The sequence below is a fragment of the Dermochelys coriacea genome, chromosome 1, assembly GCF_009764565.3.
Source record: "Dermochelys coriacea isolate rDerCor1 chromosome 1, rDerCor1.pri.v4, whole genome shotgun sequence".
Lineage (NCBI taxonomy): Eukaryota > Metazoa > Chordata > Testudines > Dermochelyidae > Dermochelys > Dermochelys coriacea.
The window spans coordinates 141,176,962-141,197,659 of NC_050068.2; the positions used below are offsets into that span (position 1 = coordinate 141,176,962).

The following is a 20,698-nucleotide window of genomic DNA, read 5'->3' on the forward strand; positions in this document are numbered from 1 at the left end:
AATGGCATAATTAAACCCCTTTGTCTGTTCAGAAGTGAACCTGTTCTTTTGACTACACGGTTTGATCTTTTTCCCCTGCTAGGATGCCAAATCAGGCCTTAAAGTGTTGCTTAAATCTCAGTAAAACAGTGTTTGTTCTTGAGAAATCAGAACAGCGGGAGTATCGGTAGGATGACACATCTGTAAGCCCCAGATTTAATAGGTCTTTGATTATCGCAAAGGTCTTTATTTTATAGATGTTTGACATCTTCACTCAAGGTTTTCTTTTTGAAACAAACTTTGGTTTGGAAACAATTGTTCAACAGCAAAATTATAGCTCTTTGAACACACTATAGATAGAAATATCAAAGAAATCAGCTGCCTTATATATAAAATATCATTGTCATGTATCTCTTTCCAGTGGTTTATAACCTTTTAAAAGTAGCAAAGCCCAAAAAATTAACATGTTGTATTAGTATCACTGCTTTTTTTAAAAATATTATTTCAGATGGCTAAACAGAATTAACATGCTTGCTGCTGGCTGTGCAGAAAGAGAGAGGATCAAACAAGAACAAGGTACAGTTGTATTATTTTGTTTACTTCATTTAGCTCCCCTTTGGGTTGCCAGCCCTCCAGGATTGTCCTGGAATCTCCAGGAATTACAGATTAATCTTTAATTAAAGATTATGTCCTGTGATGAAACCTCCAGGAATACGTCCAACCAAATTTGCCAACCCTAGCTCCCTTTCTTGGCTGACTTATTCTTTATATTTTTCTGTGTGTCCCAGGTCCCATTCCCATCATCTAAGAAAAATTCATAAATGTGTTTCACAGCTGTTGGGGAGTTGTTTGTTTTTCTTCACTCACAAGCAAAATCCTTTCAACAAGGTTGAAGCTTGAGTTCACAGGGAACAAACTTGCTTCTAAAGACTGTTGACTTAGGGTATATCTGCACTACAGTGGCACAGTTATGGCATTGCACCTGTGCCACTGTCGAGCCATAGTGTGTAGATGCTTCCTACTTTGACAGAAGGGCTTTTTCCACCAGTGTAATTAATCCCTTCTCCAAGAGATGGTAGTTAGGTAGAAAAAAGAATTCTTTTGAAGACCTAGCCCCACAGCATCTACACCAGTAGTTAGGTCAACCTAACTATGATGTTTGGTGCAAATGTTTTTCATAGCCCTGAGTGACGTAGTTAGGTTGATCTATTTTTTAAGTGTAGACAAAGCCTTAATTTGCTTACCCTTAAAGAGTTTAAGTTTAGGGCTAATTTAATGTTTTATGACTTCTGCCATTTCCACTAGACAGAGTTGGGCATAGAAATGTACCAACCTATCTAAAGCTGCACATTACATTAAAGGCAGATTTACAATACCAGTATTTTCCCCACATGCATTTGCAGTGTGCTGGCCTGTTAGTTTTGATGCTCAGCCTCTGGTGAGCAGCCAGTGTGATCTCTGGCACAAGAGTGGACATCTCACTATTGTGAGAGGTATCACGTTCTAGTAGACTAAACATAGTTCTGAGGAAAAGGAACTTCCATGTTCTAATTCTGTCTCATGCTGATTGCCTTGTGGCCTTGGCCAAGTCATTTAAACATTCCACCTTCATTTCCCCATATCTTAAAAGGGACATTAAAATATTTACTTTCCTCCCAAGAGCACCATGATGATTAATTAGTTGGTATTTTAAAATGCTCTTTAAGTGCTAACACTAACCTGAAACCACACACAACTTCCAGTAGTTGGGGATCAAGCTCTGTTGGACTGAGGAAGGAAGGGCCTCCAGAGAAAGGAAAGATGAGTGTCCTCCTTATCATTGGGTCATAGACCTCAGTGTGCTGTAGACATTTTAAGCAAATTGAGGCCTCAGACTATTTAAATTTAAAATGGCTTCCAAGGTAATTAAGGTCAGCAGTGAGACTCCCTCCTCCCGCTTATTCCACAAAGACATCCATGGCAATTCTCATGAATGTTCCTTGTTATCTCTCTAACATCATTCCCTACCACTGATTTATCATATGGGGTAGATGATGCCCTCTGTATTTATTTGTGTATTTGTGTTTAAGCTGGGCAAGAGCTATGTAGCTAGAGGGAGCTGCAATCGCACATCCATCATTTACTAGAGTATAGGGTTTTTAGTTCAGTTGAGTGCCTTCGTGAAGCCGCCTTGACTGGCGGCACAAGGGCTGTTTTGTTTCTGAATAGTGTCCTTAATTACTAAAGGCATCAGGTTAACAAAATAAAAACAATCCATGGTCTTAAGCATTTTTGCACTATATGAAACTCTAAAGCCAAAAGTTCTGTGATTCAGTGGCTCTGCCGTTATTCAGCTACATGCTTGATTTTTCAAAAAGTCTTTTATTTCTATTCTATTCAGTCTTCTGCAACAAGGGCTTTTAATACCATTGAAACAATTCAACAGCAATTGTCAAACCTGTTTCAGTTAAGCATTGAATGGTTCTGAACCTACTGTGCATAAATATATCTCACGTTCTTCAGAGATGCACAAATCACTGAATTGTGGGTGAAGTTCTGGTGGAAATGTCTCTTTCTTCAAGTGAAACTTTCACAGAATACTATATATCATATATCAAAATTGTTCCACATTAAATGTAGTGAATGTTAATGACATAAGGGACATCTTTGGACACACAAATTACTTTTTTCCCTATATTATAAAATAGGGGAGAGGAATATTTATTTTTCAAAACAGTAGAAAACAGGGAGTCCTCGACTTTACGATGTTCAATTTAAGATGAACATTTCTGAATTGACACCCTGATTCAACCTACGACCATTAATCCAGAAGGTTTCCAAAGTGTGCTCTAACCATTGATTATGTCCACCATTGAAATTCTGTCACCTGTGGAGTAAAACGTGGCAATGGTTTAATAGTATCATACAGATTTTAGGTAGTCAGAATGTAATCAGTTATCCCAGTTAGGGATTAGGGCAGCACATTGATACTAACAATCGTTCTCTTGCTAAAAACAGTCATGATACCTTTAAGGATGACAAGAGGTCATTTTGATTTGTTTTATCTAAAAGATGCCATCTACAGCAGCAGATTTCTTTCTAGACAGCAAAATTGCAGGTTGTCAGCCAAATTTAATTTTGAGTAGTGAATTGCACGAAAGCATTGGTCAAATTCTATTTTTTGCTTTATACAAATCAAACAGCAACTAGGTGGGTGTTTTTAAAGAAAATTTTATCCTGTGTTGCTAAGTTTTAGCCTCAAACTAAATATTTGAGTTATAAGCCAGAAAAAAATGTATGTTGCAATGGAATTGCTGACAGGCATTTCACCATAAGCAGCTCCCTCAGGCTTTGCTGTAATACACATGCACATATTTGGATGCGGACACCTTTTTTAAAAAAAGTAATTTGAGAGAGACTAAGACTCAAAGAGCTTGTAACTTTTTATTTTATTGTATTTTTTGCTCTTTCTCAGACTTAGGCCTCTGATCACGTGAAGGAAATTACTTGGTGATTTCTGTGTAGACATAACTACTTCAAGTTTGTGTTTTAATGATTCATGATACCTGTATTCAGATTCAGTTGCTTTATGAGGACACCTCTCAGCTGAATGCCCGTCACAAATCAAGACAGGCAAAATCATTCCAGAAAAACTGGCTTGTTATAAAAGCAACCAAAAATTATTAGCACTTAAAAGTACACCAAAACCAAAGGGAAATACAGTTTACAGTAAGATCTTATTTTCCTTTAAAAAGTGAATAGCTTCTGTTATATCTTTTATACCCTTAAATATGGTATTAGGTACAGTATATTTTTAATTGGATAGTACATTGATCAGCCCAATAAAATCTGTTAAGTAAGGGCTATGTGATGTATGAACTTCAAAATTAAATTAACAAAAGGTTGAAAATATCAAATAGCTTATGTTATAGCGAGAACCACTCTTTATCAATATATCAAAGGAGAATAGAACCATGTAATGTACTTCTTTGGACCTATATTTGGTGAAGATGGTAGAATTGCCAACAAAAAAACTATAGACTAAGCTATTCTACTGTACTGCCTAAATACCAGGTGCTGATACAGAGAAAAACTGAGTGGTGATATATAACCAGTGGTCAAAATTGCACATCACATGAAAGTGGCAACGTTGTTTAACTTAAATTGACGTGGCAGTCAGTGGGTGTGCAAAATAATTGTCACTCTCATTCATCTTGTATTGTTATGTGGAGGCCAAACTCAGGGAGTGGTGCCCATATATGATGAGGCTGAGTTTTGCTCCAAGAATGTTTGGGATGGTGCGTATGTAAGATACAATCTGTGCTTTATCGTGAACGCTTAATCCGGGAGTATAATGCAGTAAAATCTCATTCGGTGGGCAGATTAGTGATAGAAAGCTAAGGGAGATATCATTTGATTCGTAAAAATCTACCGAATCATAATTTCAGTGGTGTCACCCATTGTGGCATGGCAGGGGGGAATCATTGCCCTCCTGGCTCCCAGCTCCAGGTCATCCAGTTGGTGGAAATTTTGATAATATGTCATCAGAAATTAGACAAATTGGGTATCATTTGAAAGCCCTTTTTCTCCCGAAAACAGTGGTGCCAAACCTAGAATATTTATATAGATATATATTTGTGCAAATGTTTAAAACTCAACTCTTTTTGAATTATTCTTTAATACAGGTATGCATTATTCACATAAAAAGACATTAATCTTCGGTAATCCTAGGGAAGCATGCCTTGTGTAGGACTGAAAACATTTCTTTATCAAAGATATCATCAGTGTCATCTTTGTCTGTGGCACCACTGCTAGACACGTCACATTGATCCTCATCCACACCACATTCACATGCCCCCATGGAAGGCAGGCTGCTGGCCAAACATTTGCAGGGTGGTGAGGATTTGGTCTTTGCACCCTACTGTTTGATTAGCTGAAGGATTGATTTGGGAGTGCCTGGTATTTCACACAACTGGTGTGATCAGTCCATCTTCCCAGACCTAAGGGGAGAGTAATTTTGGATGCATTTGATCATCCTGGAGCCATTCTATTGCTTGATAATTTGCCCTCTTGATAGCATGTATAAATGCATCCCCTTGTTGGTGGCAATTTTTCTCCATCTGTCTGCTTCTTGGAAAACATCTGCCAACATCGCTCTGCAATTGTCCTAATGTCAGTCTTCATAAACTCAGCATATGAACAATTCTGGTGCATTTATGTCTTAATCAGTGACTTTCTCAGCTGTTCCAAGAACCATCAGAGTGCAGAGAGAGTCTTCGAAGGCTGAATCAAATGCCAAGATAATTTAGTCTTTCCAGCCAAGTAGTGTCACATCCTGAAAGAGCATGGAAATCTGGTAGTATGGTGACTTATAATGGTCTGAGCGATACGAGGGATATGCAGTGATTCTGGTCCCCAGCAGCAAGCACCAAAACAGAATCTTGTAAAAAAGTCTTGGTTAGCATCTCACAGAGAGTACTAGAACATCTTTGTCTTGTGCAAAGATCCAGAGTTTCGAAACACCTCCCTCTGTGGTATTGATGGGCATGCAAGATATTTTTAGTGTCAGCTTCCTCACAAAAACTATGAAGAAACTCCACTGAACAGTATAAGGTCGCAGTTTCATTACACCATGCAATGATGAAATTCCTTGAGCAATTCTTCACATGCTGGGTTATTTTTCCTGCAAAGCATGCAGTTAACTCATCCTTCATGTGCATATGAGACAGTAGCTTCTTCATTGTGACATTGGAGATGTTCATGGAGTCATTGCACTGGTCCCATACAAATTCATTACCATGGAGTCACCTCTTTCTGGTAATATTTTTAATTGATTCCTCTGCATATGTGTTAAATATGAAGTGGTTTTTGTCATAGGTCCAGTATTTTCTCTGTAGCCACATAATGAAGTGTTCAGCCACATCTTGGCAGGTGTTAACAGTTTCTGGTTTATTGAGAGCTTGTACCTCAACCATGCCACCTATGATTGCTACCCTGAAAGGCCTTTGCTGGCATGAGGTACCAGTCACATTGTCAGTAGGTGCTGGCTTAGGAAGACCATGCAAGGTGTGCATTAGTTTGCTTTTCATGTATCAACATGCATTGTTCAGCCACATTCAAACATTGATTGTGATACCATGGATAATTTGTCCTTTCTCAAAGTCTCACATAGATCAACATCACACTCAGATCTGGACAGGACCAGGAGATGAGCAAGCAATGACCTATCTGTGGTTAGCTTTTTGCATTCAAGAACAGCTTTAGTCTATTCTTCTGGATTGGAGCCCATAAATTGACTGAGCCTTGGATAATTCTTTGGATTGTGAAGGCTTCATACAAGTCATGACTCAAAGTATCCATTCAACTGACATCTTTAGCTATCTCGACACTGAAGACTGCTTTCCTCATGATATTAATGAGCTCTGGTCCATCAGACACAAAGGGGTTCTAGCATGAGTAGGCTCATTTGTAGCTTTAAAATTGACCCTTCTTGGCCCTGAAAGTATCTAATGAATCTAGGTGGTGGTTGGTTACTTCTGGGGAAGTCATCTCAGTCATGCACCCTATTAACTTTACTTTCCATGCAACGTTCTCACTCAGTGACTGCTTCATGCAGTTTCTCACTTGTCTCACGTGTTGAAATTGTGCTTAATGAATGCCTTTGGGCTTCCAACTTACCACAGGAAAAATAGTTCTTCTCAAAATGCCTGGGACCGAGGATAAGGTGAGTCTCACCCAGAGCTGGCACTTGTCCCAGCATATTCAACATTTTCCTGTTGTTTAATGTACTTCCTCTCCAATCATGCCAAAATCAGTTTGCAGGTGAACTTCTTATAGTGTGTAAGATGCCATTGAGCACTGTGTTTAACCAGGTCCTTCATGTTGGTATTCTCCAATGATTCAGCTACTAGTTGGTACTCTGTCTTCCCATTGTTGCCTAAAAATGATCAAGACCAAAGTAAAAACAAGAAGGTGTTTGTAATAAATTACTTTGTGATTGTAATTAATTATGTTATATAATGTATGTTATGTAACTATGCACATACCATTTGAAGATGGATTCCAGTGATTACTGGCTGGATGTCGACCTCTTAACCAGAGCCTCATTACAATTCTTTTCACATAATAAATAAAGCTGATAAACAATACTACTGAACCACTTCTATTTTTGCTGCTGATGGCAAATCAATTAGAAGTACTCCTTCCATTTATAGTAATCTGTAACCCGTTGTGTTTGTGAGTGAAAGGGTTTTCAAATGATACCCAACTTGACCCATTTCTGATGATATTGTATTACCAAAACTTCCATCAACCAGAGGACCCAGAGTGAGGGGCAGTGAGTCCCCTCTGCCATACCTCAGAGGATGACACCATAGAAATTATAATTCTTTAGATTTTTACAAATTAAATGATGCCTCCCTTACCTTTCTATCATTGCTTGCCCACTGAAATATACATTACAAAGGCTGTTTTTTATAATTTCTTTTTCTCTGTTGCCCACTTACCAAATACCAAATTGGTGCAAATTAGACCCCATTTTATGGCCAATTTAAGCCTAATATGCAATTTACATCACCATTAAATTTGGCCCAAGGACTTCCATGTCCATTACACTTGCTGAATTTGGCTCATTATCTTATCAGTCACATTTTTGCTGTGATAACAGGGTGGTAGGAACCTTACCAATATGCGTAAGACAGAAACAGATTCCTGTCTTACCTCCCATACAACTGATTCCCACTGGAAATCATGTCGAAAAGCCTGAAGAATTGTGAGAAATTCATGAAAAGATTATACCTGACTATACAGGTGATAGGTTTCAGAGTAGCAGCCCTGTTAGTCTGTATTCGCAAAAAGAAAAGGAGTACTTGTGGCACCTTAGAGACTAACAAATTTATTAGAGCATAAGCTTTCGTGAGCTACAGCTCACTTCATCGGATGCATCTCCCCTCTGTTTTTTCCACCAAATGCATCCGATGAAGTGAGCTGTAGCTCACGAAAGCTTATGCTCTAATAAATTTGTTAGTCTCTAAGGTGCCACAAGTACTCCTTTTCTTTATACAGGTGATAGGATTTTTTGTTTGTTTGTTAGCGTTAATGTTGCTTCATAACTCAAGGATACTAGAAAGTTTTTAATTTTTTTCATTTTTTTTCTACTTGAAGTATAGTTTCAACAGACTCCAACCAATTTTTGTCCTATTTTATTTGGCAAATGTTGATGTAGTAATTTTGTGTAGAGGCGAACGTTTTATAGAGTACAATGGGTATTTTGTACAAATGCCACGTTTATCGTTTATATACTATACAGTCTGTATTCACAGTGTTTCAGTAGATTAGTATGTAATCTGCTGAAGGTGGAGTGGTACGTTAGATCTATAAAAAATGTTTTGAGGTCTGTCTTCTTTAGATTGTAAGAACTTTAAATTATTGTGGTTGTAATTTATGAAGTCAGCAGTTGACAATGCTTATTTCACAGTAGTAACTGAGGTTTGCTTTGGCATTTGTTTTCTTGAAAGATAGCGTGTGTATATATATGTATCAAGATAGTTTAATTTTTGGATCTGACATGTACACAACTTTTTAGATTACTGGAGTGAGAGTGATAAGGAAGAAGCAGACACTCCATCAACACCCAAACAAGACAGTCCACCACCCCCATACGATACATACCCACGACCTCCTTCGGTAAGTCATCTACGGTTACTTATTTGGAAATGTGTTCGGCATAAAGCATCAGTTTTGCCTACTTGAATTATTTCTTGTGAGATTAAAAAAAATGTATAAGTATAAAACTCTTTGAAAAGAACAAATTTCATTATCTCAGTCCTTGATAAAATGTTTGCATTCATCTCAGGGAGGTTAAAAAAAGATCATAAAACACATTTTTAATCACAACCTGTTTCTGATCAAAATTAAGATCATGATGATTGTGTATCTTTTTAAATGTATAGTTTTCCTGAATTTCAAAACCTCCATTTTATTTGGTCAGGAAATGACCCTAGCTGAAAAATAGACAAAATATTGATTAGCACCAGTTAACAGGGGTGTCATTTGTAAGGCTGGAATTTTGTCCAGGGCCAGGAAAGGAAGCTGTGATTTAATAATCATGTCTTGCGTAGCTGCAGAGAAAAGAATCTGTGTTCTCTACAAGGAGAAGGAAAATCAGGGAGAGAAGACTGCTATGCCATAAACTTAAAAATAAACCAAGAACACACACCCAAAAATAAAACCTGTTGCTCCTAAATAGCCTGTGTGAACATGGAAGGCAACAAGGATGACATTTATATGGCTACCGTTCAGTGAAATACTCTGTTTAAAAAAAATAGTGGGTTGATGATGCTTTTCTCCTTTAAAAATCCCCCAAAGATGTTATAGTACTTTACTTTTCAGTCCACTGCTTTATTGAAAACATTCATTAAACAACACAGCTTACTAATACTAGAACAGACCCAGGGGAGCAAATTTTATATGTGACAATTAGAAATAAGAGGACAACCAGCACTGCTATCTCCACCAATGTGTACAAAACCCTGGTTTTGTGAGAACACATAACCTTGCTCACCAGACAAAGTTAGTTCAGTTACAGCATTCTATCCATCCCCTCTTATGACACCATTTCTAGGACCACTCCACTGCACAAAACAGAACCTGCTCACTCAGGTAGCACCGCGATTACCCTAGGTAACATTCAGAGATTCTTCCTAAACGCACAATGATTTGCTGTCAAGTGTACACATCAAGCAACAACCTTTTAAGTAGCAAAATGTGCTCTATCTCCAGAAAAGCTTCAGTAGTTATCTAACATACAAGTTCTGTCTCCAGTGATTACAGTTGTTTTGTTTGTGAAAATGTGTGTATATCTATAAATTAAAACAAAAAAGCAAATTCTATTCAATTTCTTCTCCCAGCTGTAGTTAACATAAGGCTAGATTATGAAGCTCGAACTCAGACCTTCTTCAGAATTTTTAAATTCTGTCAATGTACTGAGAAACAATTGACTGAATAAACAAAAATAGGAGCACAAAACAAGACAAAATTTCAAATTCCTGATTTCAGAGATGTACGAGTTATCTGAGTGCAAAATGTTGGATTGGAGCATATGGGGGAAGTATTTTTTTCCTGGCTGTACATTTTTATGTAAACTCTCCAAAGCATTCATCTTTGCACTGAGTCCAAGCACTGAAACTTCATCCCAAAGAAATTTGTTTAAGGAGTTACATGCAGCTAAATAAGGTTGAAGTGGAATTTGGATGTCATCTGAAGATAGTACTTACAAGCTAATACAGGGTCAGATTCTCCCACACTTGTACATGCTCAGTAGTGATTTACTCTGTGAATAATGTGGGTAATCCTATGGAGTCTCTGGGTCCGTTGTGCAGAGTAAGGAACATTCAATGTTAGTAAGAATCTTATCCGCAGTAATTGTGTTAGAGTGTGTGTGTGTGTGTGTGTGTTTGTGTATCTGTATGGTATATTTACATATATCTATTTATATGCAGAGACAAAATATGACCATAGGAGACCAAACTAGTTAGTCTGGTAATACATGCCCTCATGATTAGAATGAATACGACACCTGCGTATTTATTATTAGTAGATGTGATTGTATTTTAATCTGAAAATGACATGAATATTCATTTTGTAGATGAGCTGTGCAAGCCCTTTCGTGGAACCAAAACACAGCCGACTTTCTTCTACAGAAACTTCCCAGTCACAGTCTTCGCATGAAGAGTTCCGTCAAGATGCAGTAGGAAGCACCACTGAATCACCTGTGCGCAAAACAGCCAGTCAGCGACGTTCCTGGCAGGATTTAATAGAGACTCCACTGACAAGCTCGGGACTGCACTATCTTCAGACTCTGCCCCTTGAGGATTCAGTATTCTCTGACTCAGTTGTAATCTCTCCAGAACACAGGCGGCAGTCAACTCTTCCAACTCAAAAGTGCCACCTACAGGATCACTATGGTCCATTTCCCTTGGTAGAGGGTGAGAGAAAGCAAGTGCTAACTGGGAATGGGGGCAAGCCCCGCAGTTTTACTCTGCCTCGGGATAGTGGGTTCAACCACTGCTGTCAGAACCTTTCAGTTAGTGCCTCTGATCACCAGGAAGATGTACAACAGAAAAAGTTAGATGAGGAGGAGGAAGAAGGGAAAGCAGCGGCAGAAAACCAAGAAGATAAAAGTAAGTATTGAATATTCTCTATGGCTATTCAAGATTTCTATTTAAATAACTTACAAGTTGAAAATCTTTTCCTTTTTAATTAAAACAAAAAGAATAGTCTCTTTAATTTTCTTTTAAAATTTAACAGTTTACCCTTCTTGCAGATGCAATTGAAATGACCTTTCTGATTTGTTTTTTGTACAGTTCCTTAATAACTAACAGAATGATGAGTCATGTACCTTAGATTTCGAACACCCATGGTTACAGAACAGAATTACTATTTCCTTCTAGTAATTTTTAGTTTTAAATGTTAATGGATTTCGTTTCTCTTTCCTTTCCATTTCTACTCACTCTCCATCTCGACTGACACACTCATGCCTTTGAGATGTATTTGGTAGGCTTTCCAGTTCAGAACCTGCTCCTGTTGAAGTCAATAACAAAACTCCCACTAAATTCAATAGTGCAAGACAAGGCCCTAAGTGCTTAATGTGTAGGTTGTAGAATCCTGACAAGACAGCTAAACAGTTGTGACTAGTGCAGAAAATAAATAGAATACGTTTTCACCAATTCTTCACTATTTTCTAACATGCAATTTGAAAACTAAAAATACAAGAAACAATTTATGAAACAAGAACTTCAGAGAAGATATCTACATGAACAACTGGGATAAAAATCCGCCTGAAACAGCATAACCACTTCTTTCATGGCACATTAGCTTGTCTTGAGATCACTTTTTTTTGTCAGAGTAATCCAAATTAATCTCTAGAACAGGGATTTCAGAGGAACCTTCTCCCCACACATGCATATACTGGTATCAGACAAATCTACCCCTTATCTGTTTCTGAACTATCCATCACCATTATTTATAGAGCTTTTTAACATATGTTGGCTATCAAAGTTCATTTACCAACCATCTTGAAGGGCCAGCAAACAAGGGCTGCATCAGTTAGTTATGGGGTTATGCTACAATTAAGTTATCTGTAGGAGTGAAGAAGGCAGTTAACCTACCAGCCTCTTGAAGGAACTGTGGTTGCTACCAATCTGGATCCCTCGAAATGTGTAGAGGGCCTGTCAGCAGAATTGGCGTGAATAAGGAGTCTGAAAATGGTAGAGGCAGAGAGGTGGGAAAGAGTAAAGAAGTTTCACAAAACAACAAAACAGACAAAAAAAGTATCCATTAAACTGTAAACCTAAAAGTACTGCTGAATATTGGAATTAGTGTTGAATTTTTTTTTATTCTCCATGGCAGATGTGAGCTTTGCTCTATATTTATGTTTTTAATTGATAGATACTAGATATTCTGTTATATGCATCTGGCTTTTAATTAACCCTGGTGCCATTTTTTTAAGGTAAATTGTCATTTCAACTTATCTGCAGCACCTTGCAAAAATATACTTTTAATAGGGTAACATTTGGGCTACTAAAGAGTCAGAACTTAAGATGTCTGATGCAGTTAGCTATATGATTAAACTCCATCACCCAAAGACAAAACATGTTACCCTAACAACTTTTACCCTGGGAATTTGGCCTTCAAATGAGCTTTGAACGGTAGCAATAAAAATGACAAAAGCCTCCCAATTTATGAAAGGAAAAGAATAGCAGCACTGACAATATTAGGGGTGGCTTAGAGACTTTATGGACCCTGTGTTCTTAGCTGATTTAAAGTTCAGTTGCAAAGCTTTTTGTCGTTGCATTTTAAACCATACAGCAATAATAAAGGGACACACTTTGGATTAACGGGCCAGAAGCTGGGCTACCTTCTCCCCCACCCCACCCCCATTTCCAGCCCCTTCTCCAAAATTGACACATATGTTTCCATTTTGAAAGGGTCTCCTTGACAAGCTCATGTTGGGGTTTTTTGTTTTGTTTTGTTGTGTTTTAATTTTAGGAAAGCAAGTAATTACCAAAGGGGCGATCATTTCAGAAAAGTTAATGACTAGCTAAAGGAGCAAAATGCTCATGGTGAATTATTAACCATGAGAATATAAAAATGTGAAGAAAATATCAAGTAGCATGTTGAAAAGTTTGAACTGTTCGTTGCTATGGCTACAGTGTTCTGTTTATAGTACTGGCCTTTTCCTGTGCACTAACCAGTAGACAGACAGGATTTTATTGCCAACCTTCTTGCAAAATGTAGAATCTCAGTTTCTGAACTGTGGTGACACAAACTTGCTCATAACATTGAGTTTGCTGAGATGATGGGTGAATTTGTGCATGTTGCACCATTGGCCCTGCTTTCTCCATTGTTGTGAGAAAGCAAAAAATTGAAATTGACAAGATTCATTCTTTCAGAACAGAGAGAGAGAGAACAATAACCCCCAGTTCTCAGATACAATGTTACCTTTAGAGACCATCCAAGCTGGGATTCAGATGACCCTGTACCTTGCAATAGATTCTTTAGATTAGTACCCTAATGAATCTCAAACAGTTATGATCTATTGGATAAATTGTGTATGTTAAAGTTGAATCATTTCTATTGATTTTGGATAATAAATACAACTCCTTTGCAACTGTTAACATGTGAGTAAAATGTCATTGCTGGAAGTTTGTCCTTGGCTTTTTGTTTCATTTGTTTTTAATTCCCACCATTAAAAAATACAAAAAATAAAATCACCTAATTTTAAACAACAATCCCCAATCGCATGTTTTTTTAAAAATATTGTTCAGACAACTGCACACAGCTTAGGAATTCAGCGCTTTGTTTAAGAGTCTTGGTCAGATCATCAGCTAGTGTAAATTAGCATCGCTCTATTGACTTCTATGGAGCTCCACTGATTTATGACAGCTGAGGATCTGTCCCTGTGTCTTTAAATCGCTATTTCATGCCCAGAGTAGGCATTGCAGGAGCCACTGCAATGGATGATTTTGTGTACCTGCTCTGCTACCATAGCTTGATAGCTCACCATAGTGTGAGTTTAAGATGCTGAATGCCCTTTCCTATGTTGGTTTGTTAGAACATTAACTGTATTATGTACAATCTCTATATTTTTACTCTTGTTACAGCACATTAACATTGCACTGCTAATCTCTAATTGGTTTATTGTTTTTATTTCCTTAATGAATCATTTAGCCTATCTTTCTCTGTATTGACATTGTCTTGTGATTATTGTTATTTTTTAACCGGAGTTTATCTCCTGTGTTGTATGTATATACGTGCATGTTTTCACTTCTGAGATTATTACGCAGGCAGACATTGTTCAGGGGTGATTCTTTGGAACATGTAGGCATGCATCCTCATTGGGAGCAAACCGCCTCTTGTTTTGTTCTAAAGCAGGCTGCACATGATGAACGTATTAATTGATAATGGCAAAACACATTACGTATCCGTGATTAAGTCACGAAGGACAAGTCCTGCCTTCTCAGATTTGCCTCACTGTAGATGGAGGTAATAAAATTAGACAGTTATGCATCACATCACTGCCACCCACTCTCCTTCAGGCCTAAAGTTTATCTGTATGTTTTGACATGGATTTCACCACTGGATGCCAAAGAGCACCTAAATTTGTTCTTGACAGAACAGTTTATTTGCTTTTTGCCTCTCAAAAGCTTACTTCATTTTTACTTTGTTTACTATTTGAAAGTTAGTTTTGTATGGTTATTCTCTCATTTTCATAGGGCTAATGATTTTGTGGGAGAAAGTGGATTTACTAATCTTAATATTTAGCATGTAATAAATACGAATGCTCTGCAGCGGCAAATTGAGCATAGGTCCTACTGACTTGGCCAGAGGGAATGCTCCCTTCCTGCTCATTCACTAAAACTAACTTCTCTGGACCACAAGAGGACCAGTTTGAGTCTCTGCTGCCATAACTAACAGGACACCAGATCCGGCGCTAGGCATAAGCAGACTAAGCAATTGCTTAGCGCCCTGAGCAGCTCAAGGGAGGCTGCTATTCGCTTATTATTATACGTTGGGGAGGGCAAAAAAATATTCCTGCTTAGGGCCCCCAGTGGCCTAGCACCTCACTCCAGGACACATGCTGCCACTGGAAAGGAAACTTCAAATTGGTTAAAGCTGATCCTTGGCCTAGCCTCGGCAGATAAACACATGAATTCTAGATGAATTCTAGCAATATCTTTTTGATCATGTAGGTACAGTGGGTACTGTAATAAGTAATAATTTGATTATATAGAATCAACCTGTTGTAAAAAATAAGGATAGAAAACATTTTAAAACAAAACTGCTTATTGTATAGCTAGATCTATGGATTTTGAGAACATGTATGTAAGAAAAAACCCTTATAGGCCATTTTTTCCCTTTGCAGACTCATTTTCTTCTGCAAAGTTCCTGTCCTATATAGTCTCTCTCTGCCCTTACAAGCCTTCTGTGCCCTTCTCCTATAGGTCCACAGCCTTGCAAGCCCTAGGGTTTTATACTACTATGCAGCACAATAGCATCTGAGCACCTTCCATGTAAAACTGATAGCAATAATGAAGTCCCTAGTTGATTTCATGGAGTCTCGGGCTTTCCTCCTTTTTCAGGGTGAAAGCTCTGTTTAGAGTATTTGTTTCAGGTTTTTATTTGTTTGTTTGTTTTTTATTTTATAGAGAGGTGTGTGGATACAATGGGTGTCAATGCTGTGTCATTCTTACTGCTGTAGAAGCCAGTGGGTCATTGTTTTGGGGTGAGAGTGTTGAAGAGGAAGATTTTGCAGTGTTTCCTAAATATGATCAGACTTCCTAGATTAACCTGCTCTCCATTTGTTTCACAGCCAGAAACCCTCATTCAAGAATGCTTTGTCTCCAGCTGTTATATGCTTTGTCCTGGGTTTTGTCATCTGCATTGTGCCTGAGAAACTCAGCTGTCTTGGAGGTTCATAGATCAAAATTCATTCTTTAATGTAGCTGGGGCTTGATTCATCTGAAGCTCCTAGTTAAATGCTAGGGCAGGAACTGCTGCAGCTGCTGCTGGCATCTCTCAGCATCCAGGACTGAGTTCTTTGCTTCTCCCTCCCTACCCAGCAAAACCATATAAATTTGTTAGTCTCTAAGGTGCCACAAGTACTCCTTTTTTTAAGAGAAACTAGAATTTGCTGCTTCCACACCACCTAGTGTTTATAGCGAGGGGATGCAGGAAGCTGCAACTAGGCAAAACAAGGAAAGCCAGTGTTCACACTCATAGGATCAGCTCTGGGAGAGACCGTTGTTATCTCCACAGTGAAGGTTACAACCCAGGGTTTCGCCTTGGGGAGGGAGAGTATTTTAGTCAAAAAGTGAACTATGGATAAGGTCAAGTATTTCAGATTCCCCAAACTGGTAACAGTGAGGCTTTTTTCATTTTCTAAAGTAGGCAAGGCGGCATTCCATTTTAATGAAGTACTGTATGACACACAACCCTAGTGGGCCAATAGCTGGACCAAATGGTAACATAGTACTTCTCAGAAAGATCAATATTTGCTTAAATAATGAAGGCTATGTAACATCTCCATTTTAACTGGGTTTCTGCCATTTAGCCTTCAGTCTGTTGTTTTCTATTTTTCTTATAAATAGGGTACCTTTCACTTTTACAGTGGGGTTAAAAGATAGTGAAACATACAGAAGTGAGTAGCACTCATCTGTGAAGCTCAGGTGAATGTAAATTGAGGATGATGTGTGCCTGAAATGAGTAAGACAGGGTATGCTTTTGTGATATAGAATCATTGACTCTGTTTTCCAATAGAGAGGACTCCATTAGATATAGTCTGTGGTTTGACCACCTTGTTAGACAGCTTAAATCTGCACCAGCAGACAGGAGAGGACCATTAACATGTTATATTTTCCCCACTGCAACGATTTGGGTTAATAAAGGTATGTGTGTCATGTAGTGTCTAAGATGGGTGAAGGAAGGCATAAGAGAGATGATAGGTAATATGTCAGGTTGGAAACATATCTCATGAAGCCTAATGCATGGCATAAAGTACAGCATCTTCAGGGTCACTAAGGAAGATGTTATTCTAACTTACGATATGAACTATATGTCTTGTTCAAATCAGAACATTTCCCATTGTTGTTGTTCTGTCTGGCACAGCCTGTGACTCAAGTGGGCTAATCTCCTGGCTGCATTTTTGTGTGTCATTTTACAATCTGATCTGTTTTTAAATGCTTGGTTGAAGGTTCTCATCATGACTTTCCCTTGACTGGAGCACCTCCCTCACGACAGCTAGTTGCTGTTTTAATTTACAGACTATTATCAGCAATTCCACCACTTAATTGTCTTTGAGACTTCCAATAGTAGCTCTCACTACTAACTCATAATAAGTGTAGCTTGGAATGTTTGAAGCGTATTTTTTAAAAATCATCCCAATTATATTGGAATATATTCACAATGCCTTGCATGTGTTTGCTTACATGAATTCATAGTGAAAAGAAAATATTTTAATTTATTTCTTAGAGAGGTAAATCATTTGTAGCAGATTGCTGTTTCAGGTATTTGGAGGCAAGGAAAAAGTATAGTGACAGAAGACTGTGTCTAACTGTTCTGGTATTTTCTGCTCTTGGTTTTAAATGAATAACAAAATGCTTTATAAAACAAATAGGATATTCTGTTGTGTATATTCCTGTGGTCTCTATTAATCTAGTTGACATTATATTTCTTAAAGATCCAATTATATGAGAGAGCAAATATATTTAAAAGCTAATCCAGGCTGAAAAACCCAACCTCACTGATTTTACAAAGTCCAGCTGGGTGTTATTTTAATATGCTTCTTTTACATAATGTAATATATAATTTCACATATATAGCTCTATATATTCATATATAATAATAAATTGTCTTACTAGATGACAAAATTAGTTGCTTAACGGAAGTAGGAACTGGATAAATTCATGGAGGTTAAGTCCATTAATGGCTATTAGCCAGGATGGGTAAGGAATGGTATCCCTAGCCTCTGTTTGTCAGAGGGTGGAGATGGATGGCAGGAGAGAGATCACTTGATCGTTACCTGTTAGGTTCACTCCCTCTGGGGCACCTGGCATTGGCCACTGTCGGCAGACAGGATACAGGGCTGGATGGACCTTTGGTATGACCCAGTATGGCCGTTCTTACGTTCTTAATAAGGCCAAATCACATTTTTACTCCATATATTCAAGGATACTGTAAGGTGTCTCTTAAGGCAGATATTTGCCTAATAAGAATTGTCTCTTGTACAGGTTTCACTGTGCGTTAGTGAACATTTTGGGGACCCAATTATGTGAGGTAATGAGTGCCATCAACTCCCACTTAATTTTTTTTACCAGAAGATTGGACAGTTCTGCTTAATCAGAACTATTGCCTATTATACTTTAGTTTTCCTCTTTCATGGGAATGGAGGGAAAGAGAAGGATGCCCCACGCATCTTGCTGTTTCCTAAAATATGTGCAATGCCACATCTATGTTCTGTCTGCAGCTCTCCAGTTTCATTAGCAAAGAAGGTGGCCATCATTATGTGGTTTCATTAGGAATGGCTCACTTGTGAGAGAAGTTGCTTTCACTTCATCCCTGCCTTATAGTAACCAACTAAGCAAAGGACGAGTCAGATTAAGCTTTTCCCTGAAGCTTGCACCTTCTGTGCACCTTAATGTGCCTTCTGCCAGTGACTATACAGCCTGACAGAGCTACTTTTGGCTCTGTGACATTTTTTATTCCTGTATAGGAGCTACAGGATAATAATTTGTGTAATTATTATATTTTAGATAAGCTTTTCTCTAAACTTTCAAGAGCATGGTAATATCCCTGAGAAGACACATACCCCATTAAAAGTCGTTTAACTATTTCCTGTCTGTTCACTTACTTGTTTGTCTACTACCTATATAAAATATGTACTTTTCCATAAACTACTCCTACCAAGATTTTCACTTAGAGAAATCAGTACCATGCATAGGAATACCTCTTACAGATAACTATACTGATCTCCTTAGTAAGCCACTTTGAGATCTACTGAGGAAAAGTGCTATATAAGAGCTAGGTATTATTTATGTATATGCTGGTGGTGTACAAACACACAAGAAAAAGATGGTCCCTTCCCCAAAGGGCTTGCAATCTAAGTATTATTATTAATATTATTATTACTATTGTTCACATTATATTTGGCACAACATTGAAATTTATGGGTGGGGGGAAAAAGCTTTTGTAAATCCAGTGGGCATTGTAAAAGATTCTGTACACTGATTAGTGTGAAATTTTAAATTGGTGTGAAAACCAACATTCTTCTGCAGTGTTTGAAAGCAAAACACTGCATCACTTACAAGGTAGCAATTCAGAAAGTGATACTGGCTATTAACGAAAGTAAAACTGACATAGCCAGGTGCCCTTTTACTTCAGTGGTCTTTTACATGGGTGCAAGTATCTGGTGTCATACAGATCTGGTGCCTTAATTGATTTTCATTGCCCAAGCTGGAAGAAAAATAGATGAATGGCATAAAGAGTTACATGTTCAATAGATTTTATAAGTTATTTCACTTTTAATGATTTAAGATATAATTAGCAGCAAAGGTAAAGAAGTTTTTTTGCTTAGAATATATGACTATAATTGTATCCTTCCACAGGAGGGGACTTCCTACATGACAATCTCTCCAAAGGATTTCTTGCAGAGTGTACCCCAAGTTGTGTTATTGGAGTGGAGGTGGTTAATAGATCCATGCCGCCACAGACTTTCCTTGGCTGTCCCCAGGTTGGGGCGGGGGTAAAGAATAGGTGGATAAATTAATATACTCCATGGTTGCATTAATTAACTTTTCCTGATAAGTTCCATGGAGCAGAGGGGCAACATATGGCTTGCCCTCGGCTTTCCTATCCTCCTCCCTTTCCCCATATCCCTCCCCTGCATAAACCCCGGAATTTAGGCAGGGAGGCAGATGATATGGTGAGGCCATAGCCCCATTTGTGTATGGAGGATTGATTCTCATATGGAGTACCCCTTTTCACACTATTCTGCAGGACATAATCTGGGCTATTAGTTCTTATGTCCTGTCCCTGCAAGATTCTTAATGTATAGGATTAAATGATGTGTGATTGCTCTCTGGTTTACTAGCTTGTCATGACTCTCAGGCAAAGTATAAAACTCTTAGCATGTTTGCAGATGTTTTCTGCAAAAGTACAAAAGTTGCCTTCATTGTAAAGCATAGGGTGACCAGATAGCAAGTGTGAAAAACCGGGACGGGGGTGTGGGGTAATAGGCGCCTAAATAAGAAAAAGGCCCAAATATCGGGACTGTCCCTATAAAATCAGGACATCTAGTCACCCTATTAAAGCATAATATGCTGAAGTTCTTTTAAATTAGGTTACATTATTTACTTTAAAAATATATATTTTGCATGCAAAATGGAAAGATATACAGCTTGTTTTTCAGAACTCGCTGTATAAATTACAATTAAAAGAATATTTTTCTATTCTAAATTTTGCATTTACATTTTTTTCAGTGAGAGACTGAAATTAATGCATTACAGTCAGGGTTTAATCATTTACATACATCTCCTTGCAGCAAACTCACTAAAAATGTTTTTAAAGAAGCTCTCAAATTTAACCTCAGCCCAGTATGTGAGGAAGCTTCTTAGCAAGGGGATGTACACAGAATTGTGGTCATTCATCTCTTCAGTGACATACAACAGGTATTTAGCCTAATCTT

The 20,698-nt window shown here is 38.0% G+C and overlaps 1 protein-coding gene across 9 annotated transcripts in view; it reads left to right on the forward strand.

Annotated features, from left to right (window-relative positions):
* CNKSR2 (connector enhancer of kinase suppressor of Ras 2) overlaps positions 1-20,698 on the forward strand; it is a 384,996-nt gene that overhangs the window by 309,193 nt on the left and 55,105 nt on the right. For all 9 annotated transcript variants that reach the window (XM_043504745.1, XM_043504743.1, XM_038375840.2 and 6 more), the window contains 3 exons: positions 488-555; positions 8,543-8,643; positions 10,604-11,138. In XM_043504745.1, the coding sequence (XP_043360680.1) occupies positions 488-555; positions 8,543-8,643; positions 10,604-11,138 (704 nt within the window). The remainder of the gene's footprint in view (positions 1-487; positions 556-8,542; positions 8,644-10,603; positions 11,139-20,698) is intronic.